The sequence below is a fragment of the Arachis ipaensis genome, chromosome B3 (assembly GCF_059453495.1).
Source record: "Arachis ipaensis isolate K30076 ecotype BB chromosome B3, ASM5945349v1, whole genome shotgun sequence".
Classification (NCBI taxonomy): domain Eukaryota; kingdom Viridiplantae; phylum Streptophyta; class Magnoliopsida; order Fabales; family Fabaceae; genus Arachis; species Arachis ipaensis.
The window spans coordinates 81,976,043-81,996,090 of record NC_142438.1 but is presented as its reverse complement, the minus strand read 5'-3'; the positions used below and the strand labels follow the sequence as shown (position 1 = coordinate 81,996,090).

At 38.4% G+C, this 20,048-nt stretch overlaps 1 protein-coding gene across 1 annotated transcript; it reads left to right on the top strand.

Annotated features, from left to right (window-relative positions):
- Positions 1 to 9,105: 9,105 nt before the first annotated feature.
- On the top strand, positions 9,106 to 9,747 carry LOC107633183 (uncharacterized). The gene has a single exon (XM_016336820.1). It carries the CDS (start codon positions 9,106 to 9,108, stop codon positions 9,745 to 9,747), a length of 642 nt encoding a protein of 213 aa, XP_016192306.1.
- The last annotated feature ends 10,301 nt before the right edge of the window (positions 9,748 to 20,048 follow it).

The window sequence follows — 20,048 nt, the reverse complement described above, 5'->3', positions numbered from 1 at the left end:
TCTCTCTCTAGAAACTAACCTTCATGATGCTAAACTACTAAAAAATTGCTCCCCCCTTCCCCAAGCTTGAATTCTACATGAAATAGTATTAGAAATGAGTTGGGATGGGCCCAAAGTGCTTCAGAAATCGCTGGGGGCGATTTCACTTTAGTGGGCCACGAGCAGCATCAGCGCGCAAACGTACGTGGCGCGTGCGCGCCCCTAAGCGCGAGACAATATATAGCAAATTTTTTATCATTTCGAAGCCCCAGATGTTATCTTTCCAACGCAACTAGAACCGCCTCATTTAGACCTCTGTATCTCAAGTTATGGTCGATTGAGTGCGAAGAGGTCAGGCTTGACAGCTTTACGGTTCCTTCATTTCTTCATGAGTTATCCCACTTTGCATGCTTTTTTCCTCACTTCTTCCATCCAATAATTTCCTTATGAACCTGAAATCACTCAACACACATATCAAGGCATCGAATGGAATAAAAGTGAATTAAAATTGCCAATTTTAGGGCCTAAAAAAATGTTTTCACATTTAAGCACAAATCAAGGGAGAATTGCAAAACCATGCTATTTCATTGAATAAATGTGAGAATAAGTGATAAAATCCTCCAAATTAACCACAAGATAAACCACAAATCGGGGTTTATCAAATCTCCCCACACTTAAACCAAGCATGTCCTCATGCTAAGAATAAAGAAGGACAAGAAAAGGGTATGAACATTTATTCAATGCAAATAAACTTTATGCAAATATCTATATGATTGCAACTAAATGCAAAATGATTCTACCTACTTGGTCAAAAGTAAATCAATCTCCAAGAGCATGTATAAACAAGTAGGGCAAAGGTCATATGACGACTCACAAACTCTACCAATTTAAATATCAAAATGAGGTTCAAATAGACTTGCAAGAAGAAAGCTCATGAAAGCCGGGAACAAGGAATTGAGCATCGAACCCTCACCGGGAGTGTATCTGCTCTAATCACTCAAGTGTATAGGGTCGATCACTCAATTCTCTTCTAATCATGCTTTCCATGATTTGTTTTTCATCTAACAATCAACAATTATTCAATTCATGCATACATTCATCATGAGGACTTATTCATAGGTTGTAATGGGGCTAGGGTCAAGGTAGGGATGTATATGGTCAAGTGAGCTTAAAAATTGCATCTTTGATTAGCCTAAGCTCTCACCTAACACATATGACAACCTATACAATTCTAATACACAACCTAGCTACCCATGATTCCCACTTTTTCACATACTCATGCATTCTCTTTAATTCACATTCCATATGCATTGATTTTTATTAAACTTTACTTTGGGGCATTTTTGTCCCCTTTTTATTTCTTTTTCTATTTTTTCTTTTTCTATATTTTTTTATATATGTTCTTTTTCTTTTTCTTTATTATCATTTTTTTCTAAAGTATATACAAACATATCAATGCATATCATTTTACATATGGTGCATGAATACGTACCCAATACCTAATATTTTTAACAAAAATAAAAATTACACTTTTACCACAACCAATGTCCCAAGTTTCCCATACCCAAATGAGACACACTCTCACTAGCCTAAGCTAATCAAAGATCCAAATTAAGGGATATTTATTATTTTTCACTTAGGGCTTGTGATGTGCTAAAATTAAGAACAAAAGGGATTAAATAGGCTCAAATTTGGCTAACAATGGTTGATGAAAGGTAGGCTATTTGGGTAAGTGAGCTACATGAAATGATGGCCTCAATCATATAAATGCATATATACATGGAACAGTGGACATAAAGAATCAAACAAATCAAAGATCACAATCATAGAAAGAGAACAATGCACACAAGAATGAAAATAAGTGGTTATAAGATGTAACCACACAATTCGGCTCAAAACTCACATGCTTGTGTTCTTATCTCAAAAACCATGTTCCAAAATAAATTCTTCAAGCAAGTTCAACAAGAAAAAAAAAATTTCAAATTGGTAGGGTGCCCTAAAAACAGTTTCTTGGAAAAGAAATCATCACCCTAACCAAGTGGTCCTAACATAAAAAGAAGTGATAGAATATATACAGATTCTAACTAACATGCAATCTATCATGCAATGCAACAACTAATCTATCAAAGACAAAAAATAAAAATTAGTGTTGAAAAAGGAAGTTGTTACCCATGGAGGTCGGTCGGACAACCTCCCCACATTTAGAAATTTGCACCGTCCTCGGTGCATGCAAAGGAGAGCAAGGTGGATGGGTTGCTACAATTGATGAGCTCCTTCAAAAGGTTGTTCGGGTGAACTTGTTTGTTGCCCCATTTAGAAGCTTTTTCTTTTCCTCTTTCGGTGGCCAACCCAAAAGGAAAAAAAAAGAAAGAAAATTAAGCCTACAACAAAGATATCAAAGCAAATAAAACATAGGTGGGGGCTAATGCCAAATAAGAGTAAGGTTCTCACTACATGGTAGCTACAACATGTGAGTGAGAAAACAATATAAGCTAAGGCATATTAACTAATACTTGATGCAAGAACAAAGTTAAAGCATGAAGAGCACTCAAAAGCATCAAGTTCGACTAGAAAGAGTGGGTCATGAAAGACATGTAAGCTCATATCAATGCACAAAGGATACAAGGATCATCAAGGGTTAAGCATTGAATTAGAAATTTCATTACCCATCAATATCAAACAAGTCAAGAAGCACCAAGATTAACCAAGAAATTCTCAACAATTGAGTAAGAAAATTCAACACCATTATTCAAATAAGAAGCTCAAAAAAAAAGAAGGTAAAAACAGGCTATAAAAACAAAATGAAAATGCAAAGAATAAAAGTATGCGAATGCAATGCACAAAAGAAAATGGAAGATGAGAAAAAAAACACTTTTATTTTACCGGCGCGGACGCGTCATGCACGCTTCCGTGCCGATGTGCAGTTTGGCCAAAGGACGCGTACGCGCCAGGTGCACGCACGCGTAGGTTGCAGGCACAGAATAGGCACAAACTGGGCATAACTCTCTGGAATATGTATCAGGAGGGCAGGTGGCACTATCGTCGCGCACGCGTATAGCGTGCGTGCGCGCGCATTGCGCAATTAGCTTCAAGGACGTGTACGCGCTAGGTGCGCGCACACGCCGGTGGTTTTTGCTTCAAGCATGGTGCTGGCGCAGTGTAGGTGCAACTCTCGGGTCAATGTATGGAGGGGTGAGATTTTTCAATCCACGCGTCCGCGCACATGGCGCGCCCGCGTGGATGGTCGAAAATGCTTAAGGCGCGCGTACGCGCCAGGTGCGCGCACGCACGAATTGGTGCTCTATTTTTCAAAATTTTTCCATGTTCTTGCACCAATCCAAGCATTCCAAACCTCCAAACAGCTACCCAAACACCATAAAACCTTATTTAATATATTATACTACCAAATATACTCAACAAACTAAACAAAACATAAAATTAAACTAATTCTACCAATATGTACAAAAGGGAGAAATGAAAAGAATTTACCATGGTGGGGTGTCTCCCACCTAGCACTTTTGTTTATTGTCTTTAAGTTGGACTTATGGGGAGCTCCTCTCAAGGTGGTTTGTACTTGAAGCTATCCTTGAATATCCACCAATGCTTGAGTCTCCAATAAGCTCCATTCTTCAATTTTAATATTTTCAACCTTTGATAGAGTTCTTCACAAACCATAAGCTCCCAAATTTGATTCTCCTTGTGCGATCCGGGATCCCACACTTTGTTTTGTCACCCATCTTCAAATTGATCATCATGATTTCAATTGGGTGGCATGACCTTAGAATTCTCAATTAAGCATCCAAACATTCTCCTAGACCCATGCAATTTGGTTTTACACCAACCATTGCCATTCAACTTTGAGATGCAACCATCATGAACTTAGAGTGATGTTTCCAACCACTACACAACTCTATCCTACTCTTAACTCTACAAAGAGCTCTAAGTTGTCCATCATTTTCAATCAAACCATATTCAAGTGAGAAAGTGAAACTTAGGGATAGAAATTTTACCCACTTGAATGTTGTGTAGGATGGTGACTTAGGAAGGGGTGGTTCCAATGATCTTGCAAGCTCCAATTCCTTTTGCTCTTCCTTGACTACCTCCACCTCTTTACAACTTTCCTCAATTTCAACCTCTTCCTCTTGGTGGCTCACTTCCAATTAAATTTCTTCTTCATTGCTCACCAAGGGTATGGGAGGTGAGGTATCTTCTTCTTTGACCTCAATTTCAAGCCCAATGGGAGAGGATTCAATTGTAAGTAGGAACTCCTCAATGATTGAATCCATCTCTTGATCAACCTCTTCAAAGTCTTCAATCAAGATATGCTTTGGAGGTTGTACACCCTCCTCAACATCAATGTCAAGCTTCTTGAAAGAGGGCTCTCTAATGCTACATTCCCATGGACTTCCAACATCTCCTATGTTTTCAACCACTTCTTCCGGCTCATTTATCTCAACTTCTTCCCTTTGTGACAATTCTTGCTTCAACCCTTCTTCTTCACCTTGAAGCTCTAAACTCACTCCCTCACTATGCTCTTTAATTGCTACTCCACATTCAACAATGGGAGTTCCTTGATCGCATAGGCTTAGGCGGGAGGAGACCATATTGCTAACGGCTTCTACATTGATAGCCATCTTGGCTTCTAGCTTCTTAAACTCCTTTTCCGTCCCCTCTTGTTGCCTTTGCATATGAGACTCAAGATCTCTTAGTTCTAGTGTGAGGGCTTCATCGGGGGGCGGTGATGGAAGAGAGGGTTCATTATTTGAGAAGGAAGTTTCGTAATTGAAAGTTGGTTCATCTTGGTAAGGGTATGGAGGTGGTGTATATTGAGGTGGTTCTTGAGAGTAATTGTGTTAGAATGGTGGTGGTTCCATATGGTTCATAAGGTGGTTGGTATGGTGGATAAGGATTAGGGTCATAATGAGGTATTTAGTTGTAGGGGGCTTGTGAGTAAGGTGGTTCAAAGTCATGTTGAGGGGGTGGTTCATAGGCATGTGGTGGTGGTTGTTGACAATTACAATAAAGATCACCACATCCATTAGATTGATATGCATTAGGATTAGAATTATACCCATAAGAAACCGGAGGTGGTTGTTGCCAAGAAGGTTTATTAATCCCTTGAGGCTCCTCCCATCTTTGATTGTTCCATCCTTGGTGCATATCCTCATTGTAGCTCCAATTTCCTACAACATAATTTGAACCAAACTCATAGCCAAAGTAGTGAGAATTCATAATAGCAAGTGAAAATAAAGACAAAACTAGTAAGAACTAATAAAAACTAATTCCTAAAACAAGCAAAAACTAGCAAAGAAGCATATTAACATATATACAATAGCCAATAACATAACACCATTGCAATTCCTCGGAAACGGCGCCATTAATTTGATTGCAAAAATTATCGTCGGTCTAGATTTTCTTCCTATAGAAAGAATTACTTCGTTGTAAGCATAGCTCCAAACCAACAAACAACTCTCACAACAAATTAAAATATGATTTTGTCACAAGTACAAACTCCAATGAAAATTAACCAAAGTATTTAGACTCCGGGTTGTCTCACAGGAAATTACAATGAAGTAGTCAATTATTGGCTATGAGGAACAAATGGGGGGTTTGATTTGATAAGAGGACAAGAAAAGTAAAGAGAGCAATTATAGAAAGCAATTAATAAAGAGAGACATTCATGGCAAGGTTTGAGATCATAGGCTTTCTATCCTAGTCATTAATCATAACAGTAATTAACAAGAATTTATCTTATTTCATCATCTCCAACATTGGAAGAAGGTATAAGTTATCTTCCATGAGAGAAAGTCAAACAAGACTAATTAATCTCAATCCAAATGTCCTAATCAACTTACTAATTGAATTAGCAAAAGATTAGAGTCAATGGAAATAACATTAACTAACAACTCTAGATCTCCAACATGAGTTGGGTTTTCATGACTCAAGATTGCCTAATTATTCTTTCCAAGCCAAGAATGCTCAAAATCTACTCTAACATCCAACCAAGCATTTTGTCAAACACTTGGAAGGCATAACAAGAAAGCATAGTAAATGTGCAAGAATAGTAAAATCTACCAACTACAAATTACAAGAAAAGTAAATCAACAACTCAAATCATGAATAAAAGAAACATCAACATTAAATTTCATCAAATGTAAACAAGATCCAACATGAATATTCATAAACCTAAAAGGGACATAAAAGTAAAATTGACAAGAGAACTAAGAATAATAGAATAGTAGAAACAAAAAATTGGAAAGGAAACAAGATGAAATTAAGGATTAAACATGGATCTATGATGCAATTAACCTAACCTAATTCTAGAGAGAAGAGGGAGCTTCTCTCTCTAGAAACTAACCTACATGATGCTAAACTACTAAACAATTGCTCCCCCGTTGCCCAAGCTTGAATTCTGGATGAAATAGCATTAGAAATGAGTTGGGTTGGGCCCAAAGTGCTTCACAAATTGCTGGGGGTGATTTCACTTTAGTGGGCCAAGAGCAGCATCGGCATGCACGCGTACATGTCACGTGCGTGCCCTTAAACGCAAAGCAACTTATGGTAAATTTTATATCATTTCGAAGCCTGGATGTTATCTTTCTAACGCAACTGAAACCGTCTCATTTGGACCTCTGTAGCTCAAGTTATGGTCGATTGAGTGCGAAGAGGTCAGGCTTGACAGCTTTACGGTTCCTTCATTTCTTCATGGGTTCTCCCACTTTGCATGTTTTTTTCCTCACTTTTTTCCATCCAATACTTGCCTTATAAACCTGAAATCACTCAACACACATATCAAGGCATCGAATGGAATTAAAGTGAATTAAAATCACCAATTTTAGGGCCTAAAAAGCATGTTTTCACATTTAAGCACAAATCAAGGGAGAATTGCAAAACCATGCCATTTCATTGAATAAATGTGAGAAAAGGTGATAAAATCCCCCAAATTAAGCACAGGATAAACCACAAAATCGAGGTTTATCACTTGCCATTGAGTTTTGTGTGGAATCGCTTTTCCCTCATCAAGTTTTTAGCGCCGTTGGCGGGGATTGATCTAGATTGACAATGATTAAGTAAGGTGGTGGTTTAGATTAAGCACTTTTTCTTTTATTTTCTTTACTTTTGATAAGCACACTAACTATTTGAGACTTTGTCTCTACTAACTCTCACTGCACTCAAGCTACAGAGTGCTCTGTGTGTTTCTTGTTGTTTTGGTTGTATGATAGAAACAAGGAGAGAGGTCTCCACCTCTGGTGATTGTGACGAGAGAACTCTTCGAAGTCTGAGAAGGGAAGCCAGAGGAAAGGGGGTCATTGGTGAAGAAACTTCTGAACAAGAGTACCAAGAAATGAAGGAGAACCCGACAAATCCACCAGTGGGAGTGGCCAACAACAATGGTCAGCCCCAGAGGAGAGTCTTGGCTTCATATATATTTGCTAATCCTAGGCATTGTGGGAGTAGCATCTTTACCCCAAATGTCAATGCAAACAACTTTGAATTGAAGCCCCAACTCATCACGTTGGTACAAAATAACTGCTCCTATGGAGGAAGCCCACTAGAAGATCCAAATCAGCATTTATCTATCTTCCTGAGGATCTGTGACACAGTAAAATCCAATGGTGTGCATCCTGACATATATAAACTCTTGCTATTCCCATTTTCATTGAGGGATAAGGCTGCTCAATGGCTTGAAGACTTTCCACAAGAAAGCATCACTAGCTGGGAGGATCTAGTGAGTAAATTCTTAGCCAAGTTCTATCCACCTCAAAGGATTATCAGATTGAAGACAGAGGTGCAAACCTTCACACAGATGGATGCAGAATCCCTCTATGAGGCTTAGGAGAGATACAAGGCCTTGATTAGAAAATGCCCCCGTGAAATGTTCAATGAATGGGACATACTTCAGAATTTCTATGAAGGATTGACTCTAAAAGCTCAGGAAGCATTAGATTATTCAGCAGGAGGTTCATTGCAACTATGACAGCAGAGGAAGCCCAAAACCTCATAGATATGATAGAAAACAATCAATGCTTTTTTGCTCATCAAAGATAATGCCAACCAGCGCAGAGAAAGGGTGTACTGGAGTTGGAAGCTGTGGATACTATTCTAGCTCAAAACAAGGTGATGCATCAGCAAATCCAGCAACAATTTGAGCAGATGGCTAAGAAGATTGATAGTCTGCAAGTTGCATCAGTAAATGTCACCAATCAACCACCAACTGGGTAGGGACAAAATGAGGAAAATTGTGAAGAACAGCAGCAAGAACAAGTGAACTACATGCACAACCAAGGATCCAGCCAGAATGATTTCCATGGAGACACAAACAACCCCTCTTGGAAGAACCATCCAAATCTAAGGTGGGGAGACAACCACAGCCAGCAACCTTGGCATAAAAATTCAAACCAAAACAACTCAAGAAATACAAACCATAGCAACCAGCAAAACACTAACCACAATCCATACAGAAAACTCCAAAATAACTACCTTAATTCCAGCTATTATCCACCCAATAACCCAACCACTAACCAAAACAACTATCATCCACCCTCAACATCCCATAATCAGCCACAGATACCACAAGATGCTCAAAGGATCTCAAACTTGGAGATACTGATGGAAAAGAAGATGAAACATCAGGAGATGACCAGCAAGAATCATGAAACCTCAATGACAAATTTAGAAAGGAAAATTGGACAACTGTCCAAGCAAGCAGTGATTGAGAGACCAACAAGCTCACTCCCAAGCGATACCATTCCGAATCCCAAAGAATGCAAAACTATCCAGTTAAGCAGTGGAAAAACCTTGGTGAATGACAAAGAAGTCAACAGGAAGCCTATGGACGTTGACAAGGCTAGCAGCAAGAAAGATGAAGCCAGCAATAAGGAAGAAGACAAGCAAGAACAGGAGAAGCTTAAAGAAAAAGATGAGCAGCTCCAAGCTTTAAGGAAAGGGAAGCAAGTCATGGAGGAATCATCACAAGAATAAAAAAAGGTTGCGAAGGCTTACACACCTCCTCTGCCATATCCTCAAAGACTACAAAAAGAACTCAAAGATCAACAATTCCCCAAGTTCCTTGAGGTCTTCAAGAAGCTGGAGATTAATATTCCACGTGATGAAGTATTAGAGCAGATGCATCTATATGCAAAGTTCCAGAAGGAGCTCATCAACAAAAAGAGAAGCTGGCATGAGAAGGAAACAGTGCTTCTGACACAAGAATGCAGTGCAGTGATCCAAAAAGGGCTCCCTCCAAAACACCAAGACCCTGGGAGCTTCTTCTTACCTTGCACCATTGGTAATATGACCATTAAGAAAGCACTGTGTGACTTAGGAGCTAGCATCAATCTAATGCCTTATTCTATGATGAGAAAGTTATGCATAGAGGAGGTAAAGCCCATACATATGTCATTAGAGCTCGTGGACAAATCATTGGTATTTTCCAAAGGAGTGATTGAAAACCTTTTGGTCAAGGTGGATAAATTTATATTCCCTACAGACTTTGTAATCCTGGACCTAGGAGAAGAAGGTAGTAACTCTATTATCTTGGGAAGACCATTCCTGGCCACAGCGAGGGCCATCATAGATGTTGAACAAGGAGAATTGACCCTAAGGGTACATGATAAGAGCATCACTCTGAATGTCTTTCTAGAAGCACAACATACTGATGAAAAGGAAAACTGCATAGAGGATGATAGAGAAGACTTGCATTGGAAGGAAGAATCCAAGGGGATCCTCATTAATACCCCTCCAAAGCAAGAGACAAGCAGCAAATAAGGAGAAAAGGAGAATGAAACAGTACAAAATGATGAGAGAAAGCAAGAAGAAAGTAAGGTGTTGGCCACTAAGAAGACAGATCCCAAAATACAGCCCACTGTCCAAGCAGAAGGATCACCAAAAAAAGGGAAGAAAAGCAAGAAAAACCTAAAAGGGTGGAAAAATAAAAAGATCCCAACTGAAGGATTCTCGAAGGGAGATAAAGTGCAACTAATCTACCAACAGTTGGGGACAAAGCAAAAATCTGATGATTACTACACTATCAACAGGATACTCTCACTGGAGCATACAGAGATTGAACATCAAGGCACTGGAAGAAAGCTTACAGTGAGAGGAGATAAACTGAGGCACCACAATCATCAGCCACCCTAATAAGGGGTCAATGTCAAGCTAATGACAATAAAAGAGCGCTCTATGGGAGGCAGCCCATGATTTAATATTCTTGCTTTGTTTTAATTTCAATAAATGGTTCTCCTAACATATATTTGAGTTCTTACAAGTAGATTTGATAATTGCATATATCATTGTGAAGCATATGTGATAAACCCCGATTTTGTGGTTTATCTTGTGCTTATTTTGGGGGATTTTATCACTTTTTCTCACATTTATTCAATAAAAATAGCATGGTTTTGTAATTCTCCCTTGAATTGTGCTTAAATGAGAAAACATGCTTTTTAGGCCCTAAAATTGGTAATTTTAATTCACTTTAATTACATTCGATGCCTTGATGTATTTGTTAAGTGATTTCAGGTTCATAGGGCAAGTATTGGATGGAAGAAGTGAGGAGAAAAGTATGCAAGCGGGAGAACAAATGAAGAAATGAAGGAACCGGAAAGCTGTCAAGCCCGACCTCTTTGCACTCAATCGACCATAACTTGAGCTACAGAGGTCCAAATGAGGCGGTTCTAGTTGCGTTGGAAAGCTAACATCCGGGGCTTCAAAATGACATAAAATTTTTTATATGTTACTTCGCGCTGAGGGGTGCGCACGCGCACTTTACGCGCGGACGCCGATGCTGCCGTGGCCCACTAAGGTGAAATCGCCCCCAGCGATTTCTGAAGCACTTTGGGCCCAACCCAACTCATTTCTAATGCTATTTCATGCAGAATTCAAGCTTGGGCAAGGGGGGAGCAATTTTTTGTAGCATTAGCATCATGTAGGTTAGTTTCTAGAGAGAGAAGCTCCCTCATCTCTCTAGAATTAGGTTAAGTTAATTCTTCTAGATCTAGGTCCAATTTTATGATTTCATCTTGTTTCTTTTATGAATTCTTGCTTCTACTCTTTCACTCTCATGGTTTGTAGTGTTGATTTTACTTTTGTGTCTCTTTTATGTTTATGAATGTTCATGTTGGATTTGGATCTTTTCTTTTAATGCAATTTATGATTCATGTTCTTTTATTATTGATTTGCTTTATTGTTGTTAAATTTCTTGCAATTGAGTAGTGTAGATTTACATTCCTTGCAATTTACTATGTTTTCCTTTTATGCCTTCCAAGTGTTTGATAAAATGCTTGGTTGGATCTTAGAGTAGAAATTTTGTGCTCTTGGCTTGGGAAGGTAACTTAGGAACTCTTGAGTCACTAATGTCCAAGTGATTGATGATTGGGAGCCATTAACGCTAGATCTCACCAATTGATTAGGTGTAGAACTAGGACTTATAGACTTGGATTGACATAGCTCACTTGACTTTCCTCTACTATTAGTTAGGGGTTAACCTAGTGGGGTTGATCCTTGCCAATTTTCATGTTGTGGTTAGTGATTAGGATAGAGATCCTTGACCACCGAACCTTGCCAAGACCCTTTTGTTAGTTTATTTCTTTTGCCATTTATATTTCTTGTCCATCATCTCAAAAACCCCAAAACATACCTCATAACCAATAACAAGGCACTTCATTGTAATTCCTAGGGAGAACGACCCGGAGTCTAAATACTTCGGTTATAAATTTATTGGGGTTTGTACTTGTGACAAAACCAAAAAATTTAATTTGATGTGAGAGTTGTTTGTTGGTTTGGAGCTATACTTGCAACGTAAATATTTTGTGAAATTCCTTACTGACAACGATTTTTGCCTATCAAATTAATGGTGCCGTTGCCGGGGAGTTGCAATGGTGTTATGTTATTGGTTATTGTATATATTGTGAATAGCTTTATTTTTGGTTTGTTTGTTGATTTTTGCTAGTTGTAGGACTTAGTTTTCTTTATTTCTTGTTAGCTTTTGTTTTTATTTTCTCTTTCACTATGAATTCTCACTTTGGCTATGAGTGTGATTACAACTATGTTGTAGGAAATGGGAACTTCAATGAAGATGTGCATCAAGGATGGGATAACCAAAGGTAGGAGGAGCCATATGCATATGATCAATCCTCATGGTAACAACCTCCACCAATGCACTATGAAGAAGAGCCATTCTATGATGCATACCAATCCAATGGTTATGGTGAATCCCCTTGTGACTTCCAAGAACCACCACCATATGCCTATGAGCCATATCCCCAACATAACAATCAACTATACTCACAAGCCACCTTTCACCAACCATCTTCATATGACCCTAATCCATACCCACCACACCAACAATCATATGAGCCATATGAGCCACACATAGAGCCACCACCATTCCAACATCAACATTTTCAAGATGAACCACCTCCAATGTATGAAAATTTCCAACCACAAGATGAATACCACTTTCCACCACAACCTCCCATGGAAGAATACTCATGTCCTTCAATCCAAGAGTCATATGATCCTACTCATGATATCCAAGAAGAACAAGAGTCAAGAGATCGTTTCAAGGAGACATTGGATCAATTTCAAGCAACCATGGAGTGTTTTGTGCAACAATTAGAAAGAATGGAAAATATTGAACCACCACAACCCTACCAAGAAGAACCACCTTCCAACTACAATACCATTCCCTCAAACAATGAACCCTCTCTTCCACCATCACCTCCCGATGAAGCCTTCATGCTAGAATTGAGAGATCTTGAATCTCATCTCTTAAGGCGACACGAGGAGGATGGAAAGAAATTTGAGGAGTTAAAAGCAAAAACGGCTATCATGGTAGAAGCCATTAGCAACATAGTCTCATCCCGCCTAAGCCTATGCGATCAAGGCACTTCCATTATGGAATGTGGAGAAGCAACCAAGGAGCTTAGCGAGAGAGTGAACTTGAAACTCCAAGGTGAAGAAGAGGAGTTAAAGCAAGAAATGCAACAAGAAGAGGAAGTAGAGATTATTGAACAAGAGGAAGAAGTGGTTGAAGACTTAGGAGATGCGGAACATCCTTGGGAACATAGAGTTGAAGAAAACCCTTCCAAGATGATTGAATTTGATGCTAAGGAGGAATGTGCACAACCTCCAAGGCATATCTCTTATGAAGAATTGGATGGGATAGAGCAAGCATTGAGTTCCCTTGGTGATGGAGATCAAGCATCAAGTCTTAGTGGTGAAGAATCCTTTTTCACATGAAGAACTTTCCCCCATTGGATTTGATAGCAATATGGAGGTAAATGTCTCTCGTCCTCCCATTTCTGATTTGAGTAAGGGAAAAGGTTTAGATAAAATTGTTGAACAAAGGATTGAAATTAAGAGATCTTGTGAAGAGGTGGAAGTCCTTAGAAAAAGGAGGATGGAAATTGAATACGTTTTGTCAAGACCGTTGGAATCACCTTTGCCTAGGTTGCCATCTACACCTTCATTTGAGTGGTTGAAACTCATTTCTATTAGCTTTATTATCCCACTTGAATATGGTTTGCTTGAAACGGATGGTCAACTTAGGATGCTTTGTGGGATGAAGCGTAAAAGAAAGATGTTTCGTGGTTGGCGTTGCAAATCAAGGCTCATTTTGGTTGATGCATCAAACATGAGATATAAAGGTTGGAGTAGTGCTCACCTAGATGGGTCTAGGAGGATAGTTTGGTGCCTTCATGAGAATTCATCTCTCTTGCCACCCGAAGGAAATTACCATGATCAACTCAAGGACGGGTGTGAAAACAAAGTGTGGGATCCCGGATCGCACAAGGAAAACCAACTTTGGGAGCCTACAGTTTGTGAAGAACTCCATCAAAGCTTGGAGTTATTAACTTTGAATGATGAAGCACAATGGAAGTCCAAGCATTAGTGGATGTTCAAGGATGGATTCAAGCACAAGCCACCTTGATGAGGAGCTCCCCATAAGTCCAACTTAAGGACAATAAACAAAAGTGCTAGGTGGGAGACAACCCACCACGGTAACATCTTTTCATTTTTCTCTTTTGTACATATTGGTAATTTAGATTTAATTTCATGTTTTGTTTGATTAGTTGAATTTAATTGGGAGTCTAGTAGGTCAAATAAGGTTTTGTGATGTTTCGGTAGTTATTTGGAGGTTGGGAATGCTTGGTTTGGTGCAAAGACATAAAAAAAATTTTGAAAAATAGAGCACCAACCCGCGCATGCGCGCACCTGGTGCGTACGCGCGCCTCAAGCATTTTCGACCATCCACGCGGACGCGCCATGTACGCGTACCCGTGGATTGAATTTTTCCACTTCCCATACATTCACCCGAGAGTTGTGCTTGAAGTGTGCCAACTTTGTGCCCAAAGGCACGCGAACGCGTACCTTGCGCGTCCGCACCGACTCTCTGCTTCACCATGCACGCGTATGCGCACTGCACTCGTACGCGTCGCTTTCATTTCGTCAATCCACGCTTACGCGTACATGACGCGCACGCGTGGATTGCCCTGTTTCACTCATCTTCTTTTCTTCTCCTCTTTCCATTCCGTTCCTTCTTCTCTTTTCTTTTCCACTCTTAAAACATCATCCAACACTACCAAGCATCATGTAGCACCATTTCTTTTAGTTAGTTAGTTAGTTTAATTTTTATTTTCCATTATAAGTGTTGGATTACTAATCTTGTTTACTGTTTACTGCCGCTGCTTATTGATAGGATGTTTGTTTAACATCATTGATGTTAATTTTCATTGTTGGATTCTTTGTTGAGGTTATATTTGGTTACTTGGGTCAGAACTTTTCATGTTTTATGCTTTTGAATACCAAGTACATGTTACATTGCCTTCATGCTTCTTAACTCTTTTGAACTGCATGTTTTGGCCACCATGCATTCATCATCTATTGTTAGGCAATTGTACATTATCAATGCATTTTTTTTAGGATGCTTGTTCTAATTGATCATCACCTATTTCTTGCATTGAGATTGTGGAAATGTGAATTTGGATCGAAAGCTTACCTAGTGACATATTTTTGAGCTTTTCAAGCTTTGCGGATCATGCCTGCTATGTGATTGATTTTCACTTCTATCCTCTTTTTCCTAAGTTCCATAGCATCCATGTGTTTCACCTCTATGTCACTTAGGTGTTGCAACAACTTCAATATGTGTCATTGATTGTTGTGTGAGTTTTATATACTATTTTGTTCACTAAATTTACTTACACATCAATCAATGTCCATACATTATCCAATTTCACAATTGCATGATTTTTGCTTGAATGCTTTTATGCTTCTTCACTACTTGTTGGGTTGTTTTAACCTATGAGTCTTTTAAAGTATCTCAAGCACACTAGAATGAGTGAAGTGCATGTTTTCTTTTGTGTAGTTGTGACATAACTTTTTGTACTAGTGTGTGTGTATTCTAAACCACGCGCAATTTTAGAACCCACACACCTGTCTTTCATCAATGTCACACTAATTCACTCACTCCATTCTAGTGGTTCTTACCTCATTCCAACAATGTACGCTTCCTAGCTTTTGTATTTTCTTATCTTACAGTGTTTATTTTATTTTTCATGATTGATGCACCACAAGCAAAAATGGAAGCAGAAGGAAGAACACGCAGCAACCGGTTGACCTACCAACTGAAGGTGGCAACTCGGAGAGTCGCCGTACCCCCTTGCTCATCTTTGAGTACACCGAGGACGGTGCAAACTTTTAAGTGTGGGGACGTCGTCCGACCACTCGGCGTTTTCGGTAACAAGTTTCTAATCCCAACACTTTTGCATCTCATTTTAGGATTCTTAGTTGCATTTTCTTATTTTGCATAGGTATATATTAAGCTTAGTCAAAATCATGGTATTTTCCAAGGATTTTATCTATAGGGCACCTCAATTGATTGAAAAAAAATTTTTTTTTTTAGAACTTGCTTGAATTATATACATTGTGGATCATGTTTTTGAGCTAAGAACACAAGCATGTAAGATTTGAGCCTAATTGTGTGGTTACATCATATAACAACTTATTTTCATTCTTGTGTGCATTATTCTCTTCCTATGATTGTAATCTTTGATTTGTTTAATTCTATATGTCCAATATTTTGTGTATACATGCATTTATATGATTGAGGCCATTGTTCAAATAGCTCACTTACCCATATAGCCTACCTTTTATCTTCCATTGATAACCAATTTGAGCCTATGCTTAACCCATTTGTTCTTAATTGTAGCACATTACAAGCCTAAGTGAAAAACAATAAATGTCCCTTGTTTGGATCATTGATTAGCTTAGGCTAGTGAGAGTGTTTATCATTTGATTTTGGGAGAGTTGGGAACATTGGGTAGAGATAAAAGTGTGTTTTTGTATTTGTGTTGAGAATCTTGGGAATTGGGTACAGACTCATGTATTAATCATGTGTAAACCATATGCATTGATGTTCTTGTATACATTTTAGTTTGAAAAGAAGAAAAAAAAAAGAAGAAGAGAAAATATATAGAAAAGAAAGAAAAAGAAAAGCAATAAAAAGGGGACAAAAATGCCCCAAAGTCAACGTTCAATAAAAGTCAATGCATGTGTGTGGTAATCAAAAGAGAATGCATGAGCGTGTGAAAAAGTGAAGAATGGGTAGTTAGGTTTGTTTAGAATTGTATAGGTTGTCATAGGTAAGGTGGGAAGTTTAAGTTAATCAAAGATTCAAATTTCAAGCTCACTTGACCATATGCATCCTACCTTGACCCTAGCCCCATTACAACCTATGGGAAAGCCCTCATGATATTTGTATGCATGCATAAAGTAATTGTTGATTGTTAGATGAAAAACAAACCTTGGAAAACATGATTAGGGGAGGACTGAGTGAATCAACCCCATACACTTGAGTGATTAGAGCGGATACACATCAGATGAGGGTTCGATTGCTCAGTTACATGTTTCCACCCATGATCATGTCTTTTCTTGCAAGTTTGTAAAATCTTCTTAATAATTCAATTCAATTGTGGGTTGAGTAATTGCTATTGCCTTAGCCCTTGTGTTTGTATATGTATTCTTAGAAATTGATTTATTTTGACCAAGTGGATGCATTCATGTAGATAGATTGCATATAGATAGATTGCATGTAGTTAGTTTGCATTGAATAAATGTTGATGTCCCTTTGCTTCTTTCTTGATTTTAGCATGAGGACATGCTTAGTTTAAGTGTAGGGAGATTTGATAAACCCCGATTTTGTGGTTTATCTTGTGCTTATTTTGGGGGATTTTATCACCTTTTCTCACATTTATTCAATAAAAATAGCATAGTTTTGTAATTCTCCCTTGAATTGTGCTTAAATGAGAAAACATGCTTTTTAGGCCCTAAAATTGGTAATTTTAATTCACTTTAATTCCATTCGATGCCTTGATGTATTTGTTAAGTGATTTCAGGTTCATAGGGCAAGTATTGGATGGAAGAAGTGAGGAGAAAAGCATGCAAGCGGGAGAACAAATGAAGAAATGAAGGAACCGGAAAGCTGTCAAGCCCGACCTCTTCGCACTCGATAATCGACCATAACTTGAGCTACAGAGGTCCAAATGAGGCGGTTCTAGTTGCGTTGGAAAGCTAACATCCGGGGTTTCCAAATGATATAAAATTTGCCATATGTTACATCACGCTGAGGGGCGCGCACGTGCACTTTACGCGCGCGCGCCGATGCTGCCGTGGCCCACTAAGGTGAAATCGCCCCCAGCGATTTCTGAAGCACTTTGGGCCCAGCCCAACTCATTTCTAATGCTATTTCATGCAGAATTCAAGCTTGGGCAAGGGGGGAGCAATTGTTTGTAACATTAGCATCATGTAGGTTAGTTTCTAGAGAGAGAAGCTCCCTCTTCTCTCTAGAATTAGGTTAGGTTAATTCTTCTAGATCTAGGTCCAATTTTATGATTTCATCTTGTTTCTTTTATGAATTCTTGCTTCTACTCTTTCACTCTCATGGTTTGTAGTGTTGATTTTACTTTTATGTCTCTTTTATGTTTATGAATGTTTATGTTGGATTTGGATCTTTTCTTTTAATGCAATTTATGATTCATGTTCTTTTATTATTGATTTGCTTTATTGTTGTTAAATTTCTTGCAATTGAGTAGTGTAGATTTACATTCCTTGCAATTTACTATGTTTTTTTTATGCCTTCCAAGTGTTTGATAAAATGCTTAGTTGGATCTTAGAGTAGAAATTTTTGTGCTCTTGGCTTGGGAAGGTAACTTAGGAACTCTTGAGTCACTAATGTCCAAGTGATTGACGATTGGGAGCCATTAACGCTAGATCTCACCAATTGATTAGGTGTAGAACTAGGACTTATGGACTTGGATTGACATAGCTCACTTGACTTTCCTCTACTATTAGTTAGGGGTTAACTTCGTGGGGTTGATCCTTGCCAATTTTCATGTTGTGGTTAGTGATTAGGATAGAGATCCTTGACCACCCAACCTTGCCAAGACCCTTTTGTTAGTTTATTTCTTTTGCCATTTATATTTCTTGTCCATCATCTCAAAAACCCCAAAACATACCTCATAACCAATAACAAGGCAGTTCATTGTAATTCCTAGGGAGAACGACCCGGAGTCTAAATACTTCGGTTATAAATTTATTGGGGTTTGTACTTGTGACAAAACCAAAAAATTTAATTTGATGTGAGAGTTGTTTGTTGGTTTGGATCTATACTTGCAATGTAAATATTTTGTGAAATTCCTTACCGACAACGATTTTTGCCTATCAAATTAATGGCGCCGTTGCCGGGGAGTTGCAATGGTGTTATGTTATTGGTTATTGTATATATTGTGAATAGCTTTATTTTTGGTTTGTTTGTTGATTTTTGCTAGTTGTAGGACTTAGTTTTCTTTATTTCTTATTAGCTTTTGTTTTTATTTTCTCTTTCACTATGAATTCTCACTTTGGCTATGAGTGTGATTACAACTATGTTGTAGGAAATAGGAACTTCAATGAATATGTGCATCAAGGATGGGATAACCAAAGGTGGGAGGAGCCATATGCATATGATCAATCCTCATGGCAACAACCCCCACCAATGCACTATGAAGAAGAGCCATTCTATGATGCATACCAATCCAATGGTTATGGTGAATCCCCTTGTGACTTCCAAGAACCACCACCATATGCCTATGAGCCATATCCCCAACATAACCATCAACCATACTCACAAGCCACCTTTCACCAACCATCTTCATATGACCCTAATCCATAACCACCACACCAACAATCATATGAGCCATATGACCCACACATAGAGCCACCACCATTCCAACATCAACATTTTCAAGATGAACCACCTCTAATGTATGACATGTCATCATGTCATGTTTTTCTATGCTTTTTCATACAAGAAATTGATGATTAGTGCTTAAATATTGCATTCTTTTGTGTTCAAATGGTATATTTCCTTGATCTTTTGATTTTATAAATTTTGTAGTAAATAAGAAGAAAAAGAAGCAAAAGAGCACAAAATAAGCTAAAACGAAGAAAAGAGGAATTTTGGGCACGCTTTGAAGATTAAGCACGTTTTGGAACTTTAAGCCACGCTTTTAAAAGCGTGGCCCATGACCATGGAGCCTTGGCCTTATCATCATGAAATATTATGCAAGCATGCATTTAATTAGAATGAACTAAAGTTTTACGGCATTACTAAGTAACTAATGAAAGCATGCATGCATTTTATTAATTGATATCATCATGAACCATGCATTGGCAATGAAGAAATGAATGAATGAACGCTTGGCATTGTTAATTAAAGACAATGAAAGCATGCATGCATTGAAATGAATGAATGCATTATTAATAAAGCCAAGCATGCATGCATGAAGCATTTAATCACTAAAGCTAATTGAGAATAAATGAACGCTACATGGCTTATTCATACTTAGTATTATTAATGCCATCATTGGCTTGTTCATTAATTCATTAAATGAATAGCATTACTAATAAAACCAAGCAAGCATTCAGCACGGCAATGAGCGCCACCAATTGGAAGCCCATCGTTGAAAATTAATAAACATGAACGCTGCGTTCATAGAGTTAACCGAGAGCTAGTGCTTCACAAGGAAGCCAAG